This window comes from Castor canadensis, chromosome 17 (assembly GCF_047511655.1).
Source record: "Castor canadensis chromosome 17, mCasCan1.hap1v2, whole genome shotgun sequence".
NCBI classification, from domain to species: Eukaryota; Metazoa; Chordata; class Mammalia; order Rodentia; family Castoridae; genus Castor; species Castor canadensis.
The window spans coordinates 14,783,950-14,799,405 of NC_133402.1; the positions used below are offsets into that span (position 1 = coordinate 14,783,950).

At 49.4% G+C, this 15,456-nt stretch overlaps 1 protein-coding gene across 4 annotated transcripts in view; it reads left to right on the forward strand.

Moving 5' to 3' along the window:
• The window catches only part of Vps35l (VPS35 endosomal protein sorting factor like), a 98,633-nt gene that overhangs the window by 73,983 nt on the left and 9,194 nt on the right, over positions 1-15,456 (forward strand). For 3 of the 4 annotated variants that reach the window (XM_074059548.1, XM_074059547.1, XM_074059546.1), the window contains 2 exons: positions 3,936-4,075; positions 11,258-11,423. In XM_074059548.1, the coding sequence (XP_073915649.1) occupies positions 3,936-4,075; positions 11,258-11,423 (306 nt within the window). Of the gene's footprint in view, positions 1-3,935; positions 4,099-11,257; positions 11,424-15,456 lie in introns of all 4 variants that reach the window. The other variant, XR_012443190.1, reaches the window with a different exon arrangement.

Genomic DNA, 15,456 nt, shown 5'->3' on the forward strand with positions numbered 1-15,456 from the left:
TGGACATTTTTCTCAATTTTTTCTTTTATATAACCATTAAAATACTTATTATTCTTGCATCCTCTTTGCCTGCTCTCCCCTCTGCTCCTTGCCTCCCCCTCTGTATCCTGGCACCCCACCTCGGACACAGTGAGGGAGGCTGGCCCCTCTGCAGTGTTTTTCCTAAGCTTTTGTATTCTACTTTTTTTGGGGAAGTACTATAAATTCTCTCTCCCAACCCCCACCCTGTTTTTCCCCAGAAAAATATTCCTTACATCAGAAAACATTTGGACTCTTTCCAAACTTTTGTTCTTGCAGACAATGGTACGTCTTAATTCTGAGTGTTTTGAAGCTTTTGGAAGGTTGTCCAGTTGGGCAGCGTTTGAGTCTATTAGGACATGGAACCCTACTGTTCAGAGCCTCAGAACAAAGCAGATAGTGGTGTCTCCAGGTGGACATATTTGGGTGGCCACTGGCCCCTGAGCTTTCTGAGGATCTGGGACAGGCCCTGAGCACCTTGTGAACCTGGAGAAGAATCCTGCAGAGGGGAACTACTTGAAGAGCTTAAACCCTGAGTCCTGCTTGGCTTTGTGGAGGTGCCCCACACAGAGGGCCATTCCCAGCACATTTGCTGTGTGGTGCAGAACAGTGTCCTGGTTGGTCTCAACAAAGGGCGTGCCCCTCAGCTTAGCGCTGTGCCTAACACAGTCTGGGCCCGGGTGCCCAGCCTTAGAACAGCAAGGGACACAGGACACTAGACTTGGTTTTTTGGTTTCTTTGGTACTGAGGTTTGAAGACAGGGTCTCCTGCTTGCTAGGCAGGTGCTCTACTACTTGAGTCATGCCTCTGGTTCAGGATACTATTCTTTATGAGTGGAAATCTGCTCTCCTTTTCTGTAGGTCTCTTTTTTAAAAATCTAATCCAGTTTATCTTGAATTCTGTTACACAGCTTTCAATAAGTATAAAGTATTGTATGACTTTGTTGTTAGCCAGGCACAGTGGCGTGCACCTGCAGTCCCAGCTGTTGGAGGCAGGGGGTTGTTTGAGGCCAGGACAGCTTGGACAACACAGCAAGACCCCATCTCTTAAAAAAAAAATATTAAGGAAGTATGACATTGACATGATTATACAAAACCTGTTTTCACATGCAGTCAGATCAGAGTTAGTTACTAATAGCATTGAGAAGAGACCCAGACAGTGTCTTCTGGATGAGGACGCTCTGTGAGGGCGGAAGTAAGGTCTGCCCCGGAGCCCTGCATGCCCAGACCTTAGGGCACTGTTGAGCTGAGCTCCTCCTGTAGAAAGGGAACTGGGTGGGGTGAGAGGAGCCAAGGGCCCAGGGCACAGCTTCTTCCCCTTTTGTGAGATATAATAGCAGCCAAATTCTCTGGCCACTTGGTGACAGGCACAGAACTAAAACCAAGGAAAAAGCCTGTTGAGTCGCTTGGAGCAGAGCCTCAGGCCCTTGCAAGAAGACTGCCTTCACCCACGATGTTCGTCAAGTTTTCACTGGCAAACAAAGCCTACAGGCCTGGGGACAGTGGCTTTTCCCTAGAAGGAGAATGGACCAGACATGGACGTCCAGATGCCCGCCTACTCCAGGGAGGTTGTGTTGGATAGTTTGGGCTTTTTCTTTTTGAATGTGCAGTTGAATGGCACTGAGGACATTGTGCTGTCATCACAGTCCAGCCCAGGTTGCCTCCAACTCACAATCCTCCTGCCTCAGCATGGTGAGTGCTGGGATTACAGGTGTGTGTCACTGCACCCAGCTGTTCACTTTCTTTTTGGTAGAAGCCATCTTAGTGTTTCTAAAGCAATAATCTCCTTGTGGTTTTGATTTGCATTTCTCTAATAATTAGCAGCATTGAGGATCCTTGTATCTGCTTGTTGTCTATCTATGGTCTTATTTAGAGAAAAGTCTGTGTCCTTTGCCATTTTTTAAGCACGTTGCTTATTTTTGTTACTGAGTTGAAGTTCTTTTTGTGTTCTGAATATTAGCCTCTCTCACCACTTTTGATGACCTTCAGCTTGTGTTTCTTGTAAAGATACAAATCTGATCACATTGCTTGGGTGAAGAAAGGTGTAACCTCTGCTCAACTCGGTCTTTACCAGGCCTGGGTGACTTTGACCTGTCACTCACCTTCTGGGAGGTGTATCTATGGGACTGAATCCATTGCCCTCCCCTCCATTTAATGCCCTTCCCTCCAACATGTGGGTCATTTACCCCTTGGACCAAAGTGCAGGCTAAGCCCAGTGCAGGTTAGCATGGTCACATTGGTCTCTGCCATGTTTATGCCCCTGTGTGTCCACAGGATGCCCCGTTCAAGCTCCTGCCAAAACACTTTGCTTAGGTGCAAGTGGGAATGCTGGGGCTGTGGGTGTGGGGACAGGACATCCTGTTGGGGAATCCCTCTGGGTAGTCTGTCCCCTTCACCTTCAGATGCACAGACCTGTTAACCTTGGGCCCTGGCTCCCAGGAAAGTGGCACCCGTCCTTGTGTTGGCTCCTTGGGTCTGCTGTGTGGAGGGACTTGAGTTTTTACTCAGGTTGCTTTGTGCCACTGTGTGTTCCTCTGCATCACGGGGCTTCCCGTTGCTGTGGAAGGAGATCTGGCCCATGAACACATTTGATCTGGTCAGGAAGTTTAAGAGTTGATTGGCCAGGTCAGTTTTTGACCTTGAGGCTTTTTCTCATGGTCAGGACCTTGGCAGTTCTAAAAAGAATTCTTTCCCTTTTCACCTTGCCTCTGCCTCCAGTCCTTCCCTCTCCCCCCATCCCTCCCACTCTGATCCCCCAGCTCTGTCCTATTATGCACCTCTGTCTCTCTCCCCCTCTTTTTCCCTCCCTCTTCCCTTCCTCTTCCCTTCCTATCTTTTAAAGTCTTCTTGTTTTACAGATTATTTCAGAGCTCCTAAAACATTTTTATTTCTCAAACAGTTCTCTGGAATTGTTACCCAGTCAGAGGTCTTTAAGTCTTTAAAGCTGTGTGTGCACACCATGTTTATTTTTTAGGGCACTTCAGTGGTTCTTTTTTTTAGTGGTACTGGGGTTTGAACACAGGACTTCACACTTGTTAGGCAGGTGCTCTACCACTTGAGCCACATCTCAATACCTCTTTGCTTTTAGTTATTTTTCAGATAGGGTATCACACTTTTTCCCCAGGCTGGCATGGCCCTCTGCCTCCCATGTAACTGAGATTATAGGTGTGCACCACCACATCAGGTTCTTTGTTGAAAAGGCATCTCCCTAACTTTTTGGCTGGTCTGTCCTTGAACTGCACACAGTCCTCCTCATCTTCATCTCCCAAGTGCCTGGGATAACAGGTGTGAGCCACCCTGCCTAGCCTGTGGTTCTTTTTTTCTTTTTTCCCCCTGTTGGGGTCTTATTATGTACCCTAGGTAGCTTGCAACTCTCAATCCTCCTGCCTCAGCCTTCTGAGTGCTAGAATTGCAGGTGTGCCCCACCACACACAGCTTAGTGGTTGTTCTTTTAATAAAAAGATTATGTTCTAGAAAATATTCAAACAGGATTGAGGAGTGGCTCAAGTGCCTGCCTAGCAAGTGCATGGCCCTGAGTTCAAACTCTAGTACCACCAAAAAAAAAGAAGAAGAAGGAAAAAAGGAAGATAAGATTCAGACAGACCACGCTGGGACATCCCATATCGTGAGGTGGTGAGGTGCTCCTCGCCCAGCCCTGACGACAGCACCTCTCTCTCCTGTGGATTCATAGAACCAACCGAAGCTGAGCTGTCAGCCCAGGCCCCTGCCACTTCTAGACTTTAAATTTTCCCACCTGTTCTTCACCTGTCCAGAGGCAGTTTAGCTGGGGTTCCGTCATCCGAATATTCCACAAGTCCATCAGTGTGGCCTGACTTCATGACCCTGGCCAGGGGAAGGAGGAGCCACCCTGAACTTTGCAGTTGTCACAGTGCACCTGTCCTCTCCTCTCTCTTACAGCTGATGCTTTCTTCAAAGCTGCGATAAGCCTGGTGCCAGAGGTTCCGAGGACAATCAGCGTGGATGGGAAGGTGCGACCGTCGGAGTCATTCCTCCTGGAGTTCCTCTGCAACTTCTTCTCCACGTTATTAATTGTCCCGGTGCGTGCCCCCAAGAGCCACAGGTGACGTCACTTTCGTGCCTTAGCCCTGAAGTGATACCAGTTTTCTGATTAGATGTTGGAATTGTTCAGTGAATTCTCCTTCCAGCTGGCTCTGGGGTTCGTTTGTTGAGGGGTTGTTTAAAGTTAGCCTGGGCTGAGTGGCCTAAATAGCAAGTCTCTCTTTGTCACAGACCTGAAGGGTGCAGCCTCAGAACCACAGGCTGGAACCTGGCTTCTCCTCTTCCCAGCTTTGTGGTCAAGGTAATCATGTATGAGTAACATGTCCATAAAAGGAAGGTAGAAATAGTCTCTACCTCTTGGGCTGTTGTGAGGCTTAAATAAGTGAATGCACGGAATTCAAGAAACCCTGAGTTCAAACCCCAGTACCACCAAAAGAAATAAAAAGTAATAGGCCTGGGCTTCTTCAGGGACCCAGCAGGGGGGATTTCCTGGAGCTGCTCCCAGCAGGGATCGTAGCCCAGGGCCATTAACTCAGGGTCCACCCACGCCATAGTGGTCTAGCAGGGTGACCATGAATTTGGGTGAAGTTAAAAAAAAAAATAAAATGACGTCTTTAGTTTCACGAACCTCTAGGTGGAATTTACCTCTCACCTGGTTATGCACTACAGATGACAAGTCTGAGTACTCACGATAGTCGCTGGGGCTTTGTCACAAAAAGAAGCCAACAGATATTTCCAAATTGCATTTTGGGCGCAAAAGAGATTTCAGATTGTCAGTGTTCTTCCTTCCTCAAAGTAGTGCTTCGTGTGGTGGTTCACGCCTGTAATCCCAGCTGCTCAGGAGGTGGAAGCAGGAGGATTATGAGTTCAAGGATACTTGGGCAAAGATAGCAAGACCCTGACTTAAAAACAAAATAAAACCAAAAACAAAAACAAAAAGCTCAAGTGGTAGAGTGCTTGAGTAGCATGTGTGAAGCCTGCCGTGGATTCATTCCTCAGTACTGCCAAAACAAAAAGCACAGTAGTAATTCAGCCTTTTGCATTTCTACAGGATCAGTAGGTTGTACTGTCACAAATGCATTGAACAATAGTTCTGCAACTATATTTTAGTGTAATTGATTTTCCTTGTAGTCTTATGTACTTTACTTGCTGGATTAAAAATACACCATGGCACAAAACAGGTTAAGAATCCCTGGTCGAGCTGGGCATGGTGGTGCATGCCTGTAATCCCACCTTTGGGAGGCTGAGCCAGAAGTATGGTGAGTTTAAGGATAGCCTGGGCTACATAACCTTTTTTTGTCTCAAAAAAGAAAAAAAAGAAGAAGGAAAGAAATGAAGGGAAAAAAAAAGAGATAAAAGAGCCCGTAGTTGAGCTGAATGTTCCTCAGAGTCACGGGACACTACTTGAAATGCTGTCGGAAGCCTGCTCCTAGGAACCTCCTATATAGTGGAAACCCCCAAGCTGACCTTTTGGACCTTCTGGGCAATTCAGGAACAGGTGGTCTCAGGGCCACCCTTAGAGAAACATCACTCTGAACTTGACTCTGCTTGTGCAGGTACAGGGTTCCTTCCTGGGGTGACGAAATGTTCTGAAATTGCTGGCAGTGATGACAGCCCCACCCTACGTCACTCACAGTCATGAAATTGTGCGTCCTTTCCTGAATGGCGTGTTGTTCTCTGTGGATTGTTTGTCTCTAAAGTGGAGAAAACAAGACGGGCTCAGCTTCGACTCTCCTTGTCAGAACCGCAGTTCTGAGAGCCCCATCAGGAACTGAGGTCCCTAGATGCTGATTCCAGAGCATTCGAGCCCCTGTTAGGACTGCAACCTGTGTCTCCCCTCTCAGGAGAGTCTAGTCAGTTGTCACCTGTCCAAAGAGGGAGTCTATGGTGGTCATCACTCATTCGTTAATTACCTGCCCAGGTAGTTTTTCTAGATGTTAAAAATAACCGGCGTCAGGCCTGTAACCCTAGCTACTCAGGAGGCAGAGATCAGGAGGATCATAGTTCGAAGCCAGCCCGGGCAAATAGTTCACGATATCCTATCTTGAAAAAACCCATCACAAAAAAAAGGGCTGGTGGACAGGCTCAAGGTATAGGCCCTGAGTTCAACCCCCAGTACCACAAAACAAACGAACAAACCAAAAAACCTGGAGTATCTTCAAGAACTTTTTTTCCTTAGGGACTGGGACTGAAACCCAGGGCCTTTCATGTGCTAGGCCAGTGTCCTGCCACTGAGCGCCACTCCCAGCATCCAGAGCCCCTTTGAAAGGCCTCGGAGTCAGTCCTGACCCAAGTACTTCATAGCTCTGGGACCTTTCGTGAAAACGCTAAGCTGCCTTTGTCCCCTTTCATCTTTCTTTTTTCTGCGGAACTTGTGCTTGAACTCAGGGTCTATACCTTGAGCCACTCCACCAATCCTTTTTAGTGAAGGGTTTCTTTTAAGGTAGGGTCTCACAAACTATTTGCCCTAGCTGGCTGTGAATCTCGAGCCTCCTGATCTCTGCCACCTGAGTAGCTAGGATTACAGGCATGAGCTACCAGTGCCTGACTCCTCCTCCTCTTTCTAAGATGTTGTTGAAATGCCCACTGTTCAGGACTGCTGCACAGGTTGACTGGAGTGGCAGCTGTTCCGAAAGTGCTTTGTGAAGGAGGCATCCGTGTCCCTGGTGTGTGAGCCAGTACAGAGGGCCAGGGCAGCTGGGGAGCATTTGCAGTGAGTTCTCCACATCCAGAAATTGGTAGATCAGTGAAAACCCCAACATCACGGCTCCCCCGAACACTCAGCTCCTTCAGGACAGCCCATGTCCTGTGACCTGGCTGGGCCACAGCTGGGGAGCAGCTGCCCCAGTGCAGGTAGCCGGTGCGGTTGCCTGCCAGGTCCCTTAGGCATTGTGGGGTTGGCCTCCATGCTCGTTGGGTTTTAGTTCCTGGTGTAATGACAATGTGGCAGACACTGGGTGTCCGGTGCCATGCCACCATCTTTCGTCAAAGACCATCTCTAGGAATCCCCCTCCCCCAACCCATAAGAGGGAGAAAGAATTATGCCTTGTTCACTTTTGCAAACCTGGAACTGAAAGGTCGAGTGGTGTGTCCCAGGTGGCACAGCTAGTAAGGAGCAGAGCTGGGATCTGAACCCAAAACGTTTGTTGTTTGCTGTATTTACTCAATGTCACAGAGTGTTCACGGCCCCACGCCCCTCCTCATGAGATGCAGCGTTAGTCCACCCCTTCCCTATCTGCTGTTTCACTTTCCTGCAGCCAGCCTCCATCCAAAAGTACTGAATGGAAAATTCCAGAAATCCCCGAGTTTTAAATTGTGCACCATTCTGAGTAGCGTGATGAAATGTCACCATCCCGGCTGGGACGTGAGTCATCTTCTTGTCCACGGACCCATCCTGTGCGTGCTGCCTGTGCCGGAATCATTTCATAGTCCCGATGTTAGGTCACCTGTCAGGGTCATGGCACTTGTGTCACCGTGGCCCTGATTTTACTTACTAATGCTGAGGCACAGGAGTGGTGGTGCTGGTGATTTGCAGACGCCAAAGAGAAGCTGTGGTATTTAGTGTCTGTCATCTTCGAGTGAGAAGGTGAACTTTCTCAAGGCATTAAGCAGAGAAGAAATTGTGACTTTTATTACAGGGTGTTGTTACAGTCGTTGTATTTTATTACTACTCATTGCTAGTCTCTTTCTGTGCCTAATTTGTAAGTTAATCTTTGCTGGGGGTCTGCACGTACAGGGAAGAACAGTGTATGTAGGGTTAGGCGCTGCCAGGCATCACTGGGGCTCCCTCGGCTCCCGCTGGCTGTCAAGTGCGGCAGGAGGCTCAGCCCAGACTGCCAAGGGCGATGGCTGGGTGAGCCCCAGGGGATCACTGGGCCGAACCTGAGCCAGGCCCACTGCAAGGGGATTTGATGCGAAGATGACACTCACATCCCACGTTCGCCTAGTTCAGATTGGTTACCTCTCGTGTTACTGCCTTAAAAAAAGTTAAGTTTTATTTCCTTGTAGTAAGACAGGTAAGAAACTTTCAAACGCACTGGACAGTACCGTTGCCCATAGGAACAGTGGTGCTCAGCGGCTTTCTGGAGCGTGTTCATCTTGCTTAACTGAAACCTCTGTGCACGTTGAGTAGTAGCTCCCCAGCCCCCTGCTGCGCCCCTCTGCAGGCAGCATGTGTTCCCAGTTCCATTAACTGGACAGTTCTAGGTTCCACGTGTGTCCTCCTGAGCCTGCTCATTTCACTTACCATGATGTTCTCCAGGTGCACCTGTATATGGCAGACTCTCCTTATTTTTCAGGGCTAAATAGTACTCTGGTGTGTATAAACCACCTTTTCTTCATGTGCTCATTTATGGAACTAGTAGGTGCTTTCCACATTGTGACTCTTATAATGGTGCTACAATAAACACATGAGGGCTGCTGGATCATATGGTAGCCCTATTTTTAATGTTTTGTGGAACCTCTGTAGTGTTTTTTACAATAGCTGTACCATTTTACATTTCCACCAACAATGCCCAAGGTTAAGTGTCACCAGTTTGCAAGTGGTCCACTGGGATCCAAAGCCAGAATGTCTGTGCTGTGCCACTGTCTTTGCTTCCACCATCTTGGCCCTCCCTGGAAGTCAGCCAGAGTCTTCTTGGATCTTACTTCTGCTAAAGAATGGAGTACAGCAGGGGCTCTCCTGCAGACTGGAGACCCAGAAGGTCACCACTAGTAAAGGGACAGTGTCACAGTGTCAAGCCCATGGTCGGGTTAGGTGGGGGGAGGGGTGAGCCTGCCAGCTGCCCCTTGGGAGCTGCCTCCTTGGTGTGGCAGCCTGGGTGGGAGCCTTGCCAGAGACTCCAGGAGCCTCTCATGCAGCTCCCACCAATGCAGGGCCTTCTCTTCTCCTTTGCAGAACCTGTATCTGCCTGGACCTAGTTGCTGGCAGGGAGCCATCCAAGAACATTTTTTAAAAGGTTGTCACAGTCACTGAAGCGTGGACATCGTATGGAAAACTTTGTCCTGTGCAGGATTGGAGGTGATCGCTCACCTCCTCAGTTGTGAGCAGAGCCCACCTCTCCTTTCCTGTTTGCCTGCCCCTTTGACGGTGTGTGTGGTGGTCTCCCACAGGGCTCTAGCGTTCATGTTGAAATTAAGTTACTGGAACATTCAGACTATTGCTATCCTGAGGCAGATCCTTAAATAAAATGCATTTTTGGACATCACAGCAAAACAACCTAGTTAGAAACAGCTGTGGGCAGAGGAAGGCTGTGGGACATTGCCAGCTGAGACTGACTCCGTGCCAGGTGGCCATGGCCCCGGCAGGCGACGCATGGAGCTTGCAGACTTAGGCTTCTGCAGCACCCACCATCTTGGAGCGGTGGGTGAATGGGTTGTTCACTCTCACTGCTCACACCGGATTGGGACCCTGTGAGCCCCCCTTCAGTTGCAGGGCTTTTCTTGCTCCACGCCTGCGTTCAGAACAGTGCACTATGTAGACACCTCTCCCTAGATTCACTCATCTCTACAAGAGACGAACTGAACAGTGTCCACAGTGAGGAAGGTCGCCAGGCAGCAAACCTTGGGTCCCTATGTACCAGTGGGGTGACCTTGGGTGGGTCACTTCCCCTCTCTCTGGCTCACTTCCCATCTGTGAAATGGAGTTCATAATAGCATCTTGAAAAACTTGAAGTGTCAGTCCCTTGACTTTTGTAACTGCCTCAGCGTCTTGCACACAGAGGGTACTTGACAAAGTAATCAACATGGCTTTCCCAGTGCTTGCCATGTGCCCAGGGCCATCCCAGAACCAGGAACACATTGGGGTACACACGGTACTCCCAGAGCCTCCACTGACAAAATCCAGTGTGCAAGTGGGCAGATCTGGCCTTGTAAGGCAGACGTGGCAGTGGATGAAGTCCCTGTCCCGCAGGTTTTGGGCTGGTTGTAAAGAGACGAGTGAGGCACAAGACGCGGATGGCACTTCATGAAGCAGTAAATAAGATGGTTGCAGCTGGCAGGAATGCTGGGAAGAAGATAAAACAGGAAGATTTGTAATAGAGTGTTTAGGGAAGGAGGAGGGGTGGGGGCCAGTGTCCAAGACCTAAGACTCTGAGGAGCTGCTGGCCAAATCCTGGGCGAAGATTCCAGGCCATGGGGCGGTTGGCCAGAATACCCTGAGCACATGTGCGAGCCTCCCACAGCCTCCTCTGCCCTTCTGTGCCGGCGATACTGGCCTCTGGGAACTACGTCTCCTGGGTGACCTTCCTTCTGACTTCCAAGTTATTCAGCCACCAGGAGGCACTGCCCACAGGCCGGAGAGGGGGGCTGCTGGGCATCTGTCCCCTTGTGCTCACCTGGGCTGGCTTTGCAGTGGCTTTGTCCCTCCACCCAAGGCCAGGTAACCTCCTCTGGTTGTAGGTCTTAATTTCTTTCAGCTAGGCCTGGTGCCTCCCATCACTTGTTCCTTCACCCTAGCTCCAGCTCTACAAATAACCATTCTTTAAACCTTCCTCATTTGGCCTGTTTGAATGTGTCCCATGTCCTGCAGGGACCTGAGAGATGCAGCTGGTGCCAGAAGTGGGAGAGCTGTTGCTGAACCCAGAGAGGGGTGTGCATGGGATCACTAGGGCTGTGGCGGGGCTGGCTGGCTGTGTAACCCATGTGGGAGGAGGAGGCAGTTCTCTGCAGGGGCTCTGTATTCTCTGTATTTTTGGAACTGAATTGAAGTTGCTACTTTTTTGTTTTAAGGTTCATTGAGCCATTCTGTTCAGTATCTCAAAACGATACTGAACCCAGGATCTCCTGGGTTCTTTCTCCCTCCCCCAAGAGAGGGAGCACAGTTCCAATTCAGCTGTTGCTCAGTCCTGGGTTCTTTTTGTGAGTGTGTGGTACTGGGATTTGAACTCAGGGCTTCACACTTGCTAGGCAGGCGCTCTACCACTTGAGCCATTCCACTAACTCTTTTTTGTGTCATTTTGGAAACAGGTCATGAAACTGTCAGCTTTCTCATTCCTGTGCCCAAAAGGGAGGCTTCCTTTTCAGGTCCCCAACTGAAGTGTGCTGATCAGTGAGGTGTACACGGTGTTGTCACTGTTCTCATTGCTTCTCCAGGCTCCCGAGTGGGCCTCACCTGGGGAAGAAACACTCTCTGCTTGCTCAGCTGCTGGGGGGAGGGAACAATGGCGTTGGGTTTTTCTCCTGCCTTGTAATTAGGTTTGTCTCCTGTTCTTCTTCACCAGGATCACCCGGAGCACGGGGTCCTGTTTCTTGTCCGAGAGCTTCTCAATGTGATCCAGGACTACACCTGGGAGGACAACAGTGACGACAGAATCCGCATCTACACCTGCGTCCTCCATCTGCTGTCTGCCATGAGCCAGGAGACTTATCTGTACCACATAGACAAAGGTAGCACAGGCCTCCCGCCCACCTGCACACTCCTGGCTTCTATTTAGAGGTGTTGCCTTGAGCAGTGACAGTGATCTTTGGGGCTCACCGGGTGCCTTCTGCTGCCCGTCTGCTGAAAGTCCCACGACCCCCGTGGCCCTTAGTTCAGGTGCTGCGGAGGAAGCAGGTGGCTGTGAAACCTACCTGCTCCTGGCCATTTTGAACTTGCCGGTACAAGACATGGCACTTGCATGTCCTGGACACAACATGAGACCGTCCCTGTGCCAGGCCCCCCCGCTCCAAGCCTCACAGTCCTGCTTGGCAGACCCTCAGTTCCAAGTTTTGATTTCCAGGAAATGCCCGTATTAGTAAAAGTGCTTTGGCGGGTAATCGTAGACCCTAGGATTTAAAGTGTCTATACCAGGAAACTGCAGTGGGTAGGTTTGGGGTGCTGGCACAGGGCCTTGTCATGACCTCAGACACTTTGCCAGGGTGGTGATGCAGATTAGGGAGGCCAGGTAACATCAGGAAGGGTGGCCATGTGCAGAGCCCCTCCTGCCTGCGGCACCACCAGACACCACGAGCCACTTCTTCCTGAGCTGTCTCAGCACTGCTGTGCAGACAGCATTCGTGTCCCCATTTTATATACAAATAGGGCAGCCCAGAAAGACAGCGTGAGTTACTCAAGGGCTCCCAGCTAGTTAGTGATGGAGGTGGAATTCACACTCAGGCCCGGGGACGCACGTTACGCTGCTTGCTTGCTTCTCCATGACAGTGAATGCATAACGTGACACACATCCAGTGAGCAGTGATGCCAGTTACTTCTGCACAGTGAGCACAGCCAGGGAATCCCTCCCACTGAGGAAACAGAACACAAGAGGTGGCTCATAACCGTCAGCCCCACAGACCTGTGCCCCACTGCAGCACCTCCATGCTCCTGAGAAGCCACTTTATAAGTGACTTTGCCGGTTTGTCTGGTATGTGTAAAAGGATTAGTTAGCAAACATGCTTGGGTGTCTGGTGTCTTGCGCTCAGTATCGTTAAGATTCATGTATGTGTAGCTGGAACCCATCCCTTTGCATGACTGCATAGTACTCCATCAGATGAATACCACTTGCGGGTGGGTGTTTGCACATTTACAGTTCCAGTGTGGGGCTATTCTGAGTAGTGCTACTGTGAACATCCTTGCTTATATGTATTGAATTCCTTTTCTCTTGGGTGTATGCCTAGAGTGGAAGTGCTGGCAAGTGAGATTTTTTTGCATTCAGCTTTGGGGGATACCACCCCACAGCTTTCCAAAATGGTTATATAGATTGATGTTCTCACCGGGAATAAGTGAAGGTTCTGTTCTGCTTAAATGGGAGTTGCCTTTTCCTGGATTCCTGTAGTCCACTGTACTCTCTCCTCTCTCCCCTTCCCCCAGCAGAGGCAGGGGTCCTCTCAGAACAAGACTGAAGGGTCCACAGCTGGATACAGGTTGGCAGAGGGAGCAAGGCTGTGTTTGATAGGCAGGTGTTGGCTTTCCAGCTTGCTTTATTTATTTACTTTCATGTTTTACGTTTGATTATTTTTTCCCTGTATTATTGTGCTGGGTGGGAGTACACTGTGACATTTACAAAGGTTCTGTCAATGTATCAACTATATCACACTTGAATTCTCCCCTGCACTGCTCCCTTTATTCCCCTCTCCCTTGATTCCTGGAACAGTTTCAACAGGCATCATTTTTGCATTTACATGCATGTGTACACATTTTTTTGCACCGTATTCTCCCTCCTACCCCCTTTCCCCACATCCTCCCCGCAACACTGGTGCCAACCTCTACCTGCCCCCCCAACCCTGGCAGGACCTGTTCCACCCTCCTGTTCTCCAATTTTGCAGAAGATAACAAAGAAAAGATAAAAAGGAAAACACAATATTCTTGCTTGTTGGAGATAAAGATAGCTACACAGGGAGCTTCCTTGTGATATTTCCATGCACAGATGTGTTACACTCCAATTGGTTCAGCTCTCTAATTTTCTTCGTTCTGCCTTAGTCCCTTTCTTATGGCGGTTTCAGCTGGTTTAAGATCTCTGTATTCATTTTTGTATAGACAGCATATCAACCATGTTCAAGTTCTTACTTTCCTTCTTTTACCCTCCCCATTCTGTGCGTGACCTCCCCTTAGTGTGACCAGTGTCCCATATAATTATTGCACTTGCCCTAGATCTAAAGTTCGCATATGAGGGAGAACATGTGATTTTTGGCCTTCTGAGCCTGGCTGACCTCGCTTAAGATGATGTTCTCCAGTTCCATCCATTTACTTCTGAATGATAACATTTCATTCTTCTTCATGGCTGCATAAAATTCCATTGTGTATAGATACCACATTTTCTTGAACCATTCGTCAGTGGTGGGGCATCTTGGCTGTTTCCATAACTTGGCTATTGTGAATAGTGCCGCAATAAACATGGGTGTGCAGGTGCCTCTGGAGTAACCTGTGTCACATTCTTTAGGGTATATCCCCAAGAGTGGTATTGCTGGATCATATGGTAGATCAATGTCTAGCTTTTTAAGTAGCCTCCACACTTTTTTCCAGAGTGGTTGTACTAGTTTACATTCCCACCAACAGTGTATGAGGGTTCCTTCCCCACCCCACCCCCATCCTCGCAGACACCTGTTGTTTGTGTCCTAAGTGGTAGCTATTTTAATAAGAATGAGGTGGAATCTGAATGTGATTTGCATTTCCTTTATGGCCAGGGATGGTGAATATTTCTTCAGGTGTTTTTTGGTCATTTGGACTTCTTTGAAAAAGTTCTGTTTAGTTCAGTTGCCCATTTCTTCACTAGTTCATTGATTTTGGGAGTTTAGTTTTTTGAGCTCCCTGTATATTCTGGTTATCAGTCCTTTGATGTGTAGCTGGCAAACATTTTCTCCCATTCTGGATGGCCTCTTCAGTTTAGAGACCATTTCTTTTGTTGTGCAGAAGCTTTTTAATTTCATGTAGTCCCATTTGTCAACCCTTTCCCTTAGATGCTGAGCCAAATGAGTTCTGAGGATGTCATTGCCTTGGGATGGATTTGAACTCAGGGCCTTAGACTTGCTGAGGCAGCGCTCTGCCACTTGAGCCACACCCCAGCTAGTTTTCCAGCTTTTAAAGACGCATCCAGAAGAATGGGTTTCTTCTCCTCCTTAGCCCAGCTGTGCTGATCTGGTGTTGACTGCAGTGACCTCCGAGTTTCTTAGTGGTTGAGAGGGGAGGGAGGCGAGACCAGCTCTGTGGGGTTGGGGCTGCATTCTCCCTGCTCCCTTTCCTTGTGGGTTCAGCAGTGACTCGGCTTGGAACTTGTGCAGAGCAGGTGCTAGATGATGTCACAGATCTGCCCGTGGGATTCAGTGGCCACGGTGATCTCAGGCCTGAGGTGCTTTGACTGCCTTGAGTTCTGACACTCCCTGGGGCCAGAGCTTGGGAGAGCACGTGTGTGGTGGACAGGTCAGTGTGCTCCTGGTTTATTTACTCATTGTGCAGGTAGAGTTCATCTTTGTTGGATGAACACAACCCAGATGCTCCCGGGAAGCCGGTAGCCCGCTTCACCCTCCCATGCCACCTGCCAGGCCCCTGAAGCATTCGGGTTTGTGGCCCCAGGGTCAGACACACAGAGAATGATGGTTTATGCTTGGTGACCATTCGCCATTGTTTCTTCTCCTCTGGAGGACCGTGTCTGCGCTCTCAGGACACCCTGCACTCTGGCATGTCCAGATTACTTGTTCTCAAATTTACCCCCACTATGACTACTAGATGTTAGCATGGAGCCCCCATCAGCCCCTCCCGTTTTCTACTTCTCTGGTGAACCCCCTCTCACCGATTCCAGCATTCCGGCTGAAGCCTGGATTGTAGGATCCCCTGACGCCTGCCCCTCAGCACTCCCTGTCACCATGTCCTGTTCGCTTGTCTGTAAGGACGGGGCCAGGTCCACCTTGTCCCCCACTTTAGGGGCGGGGTGGTTCCTCAGCACCTAGGTCAAAGCCTGCTCAGTAGGTGCTGTGTGTACACGTGTGCAGGTGCATGCATGTGTGT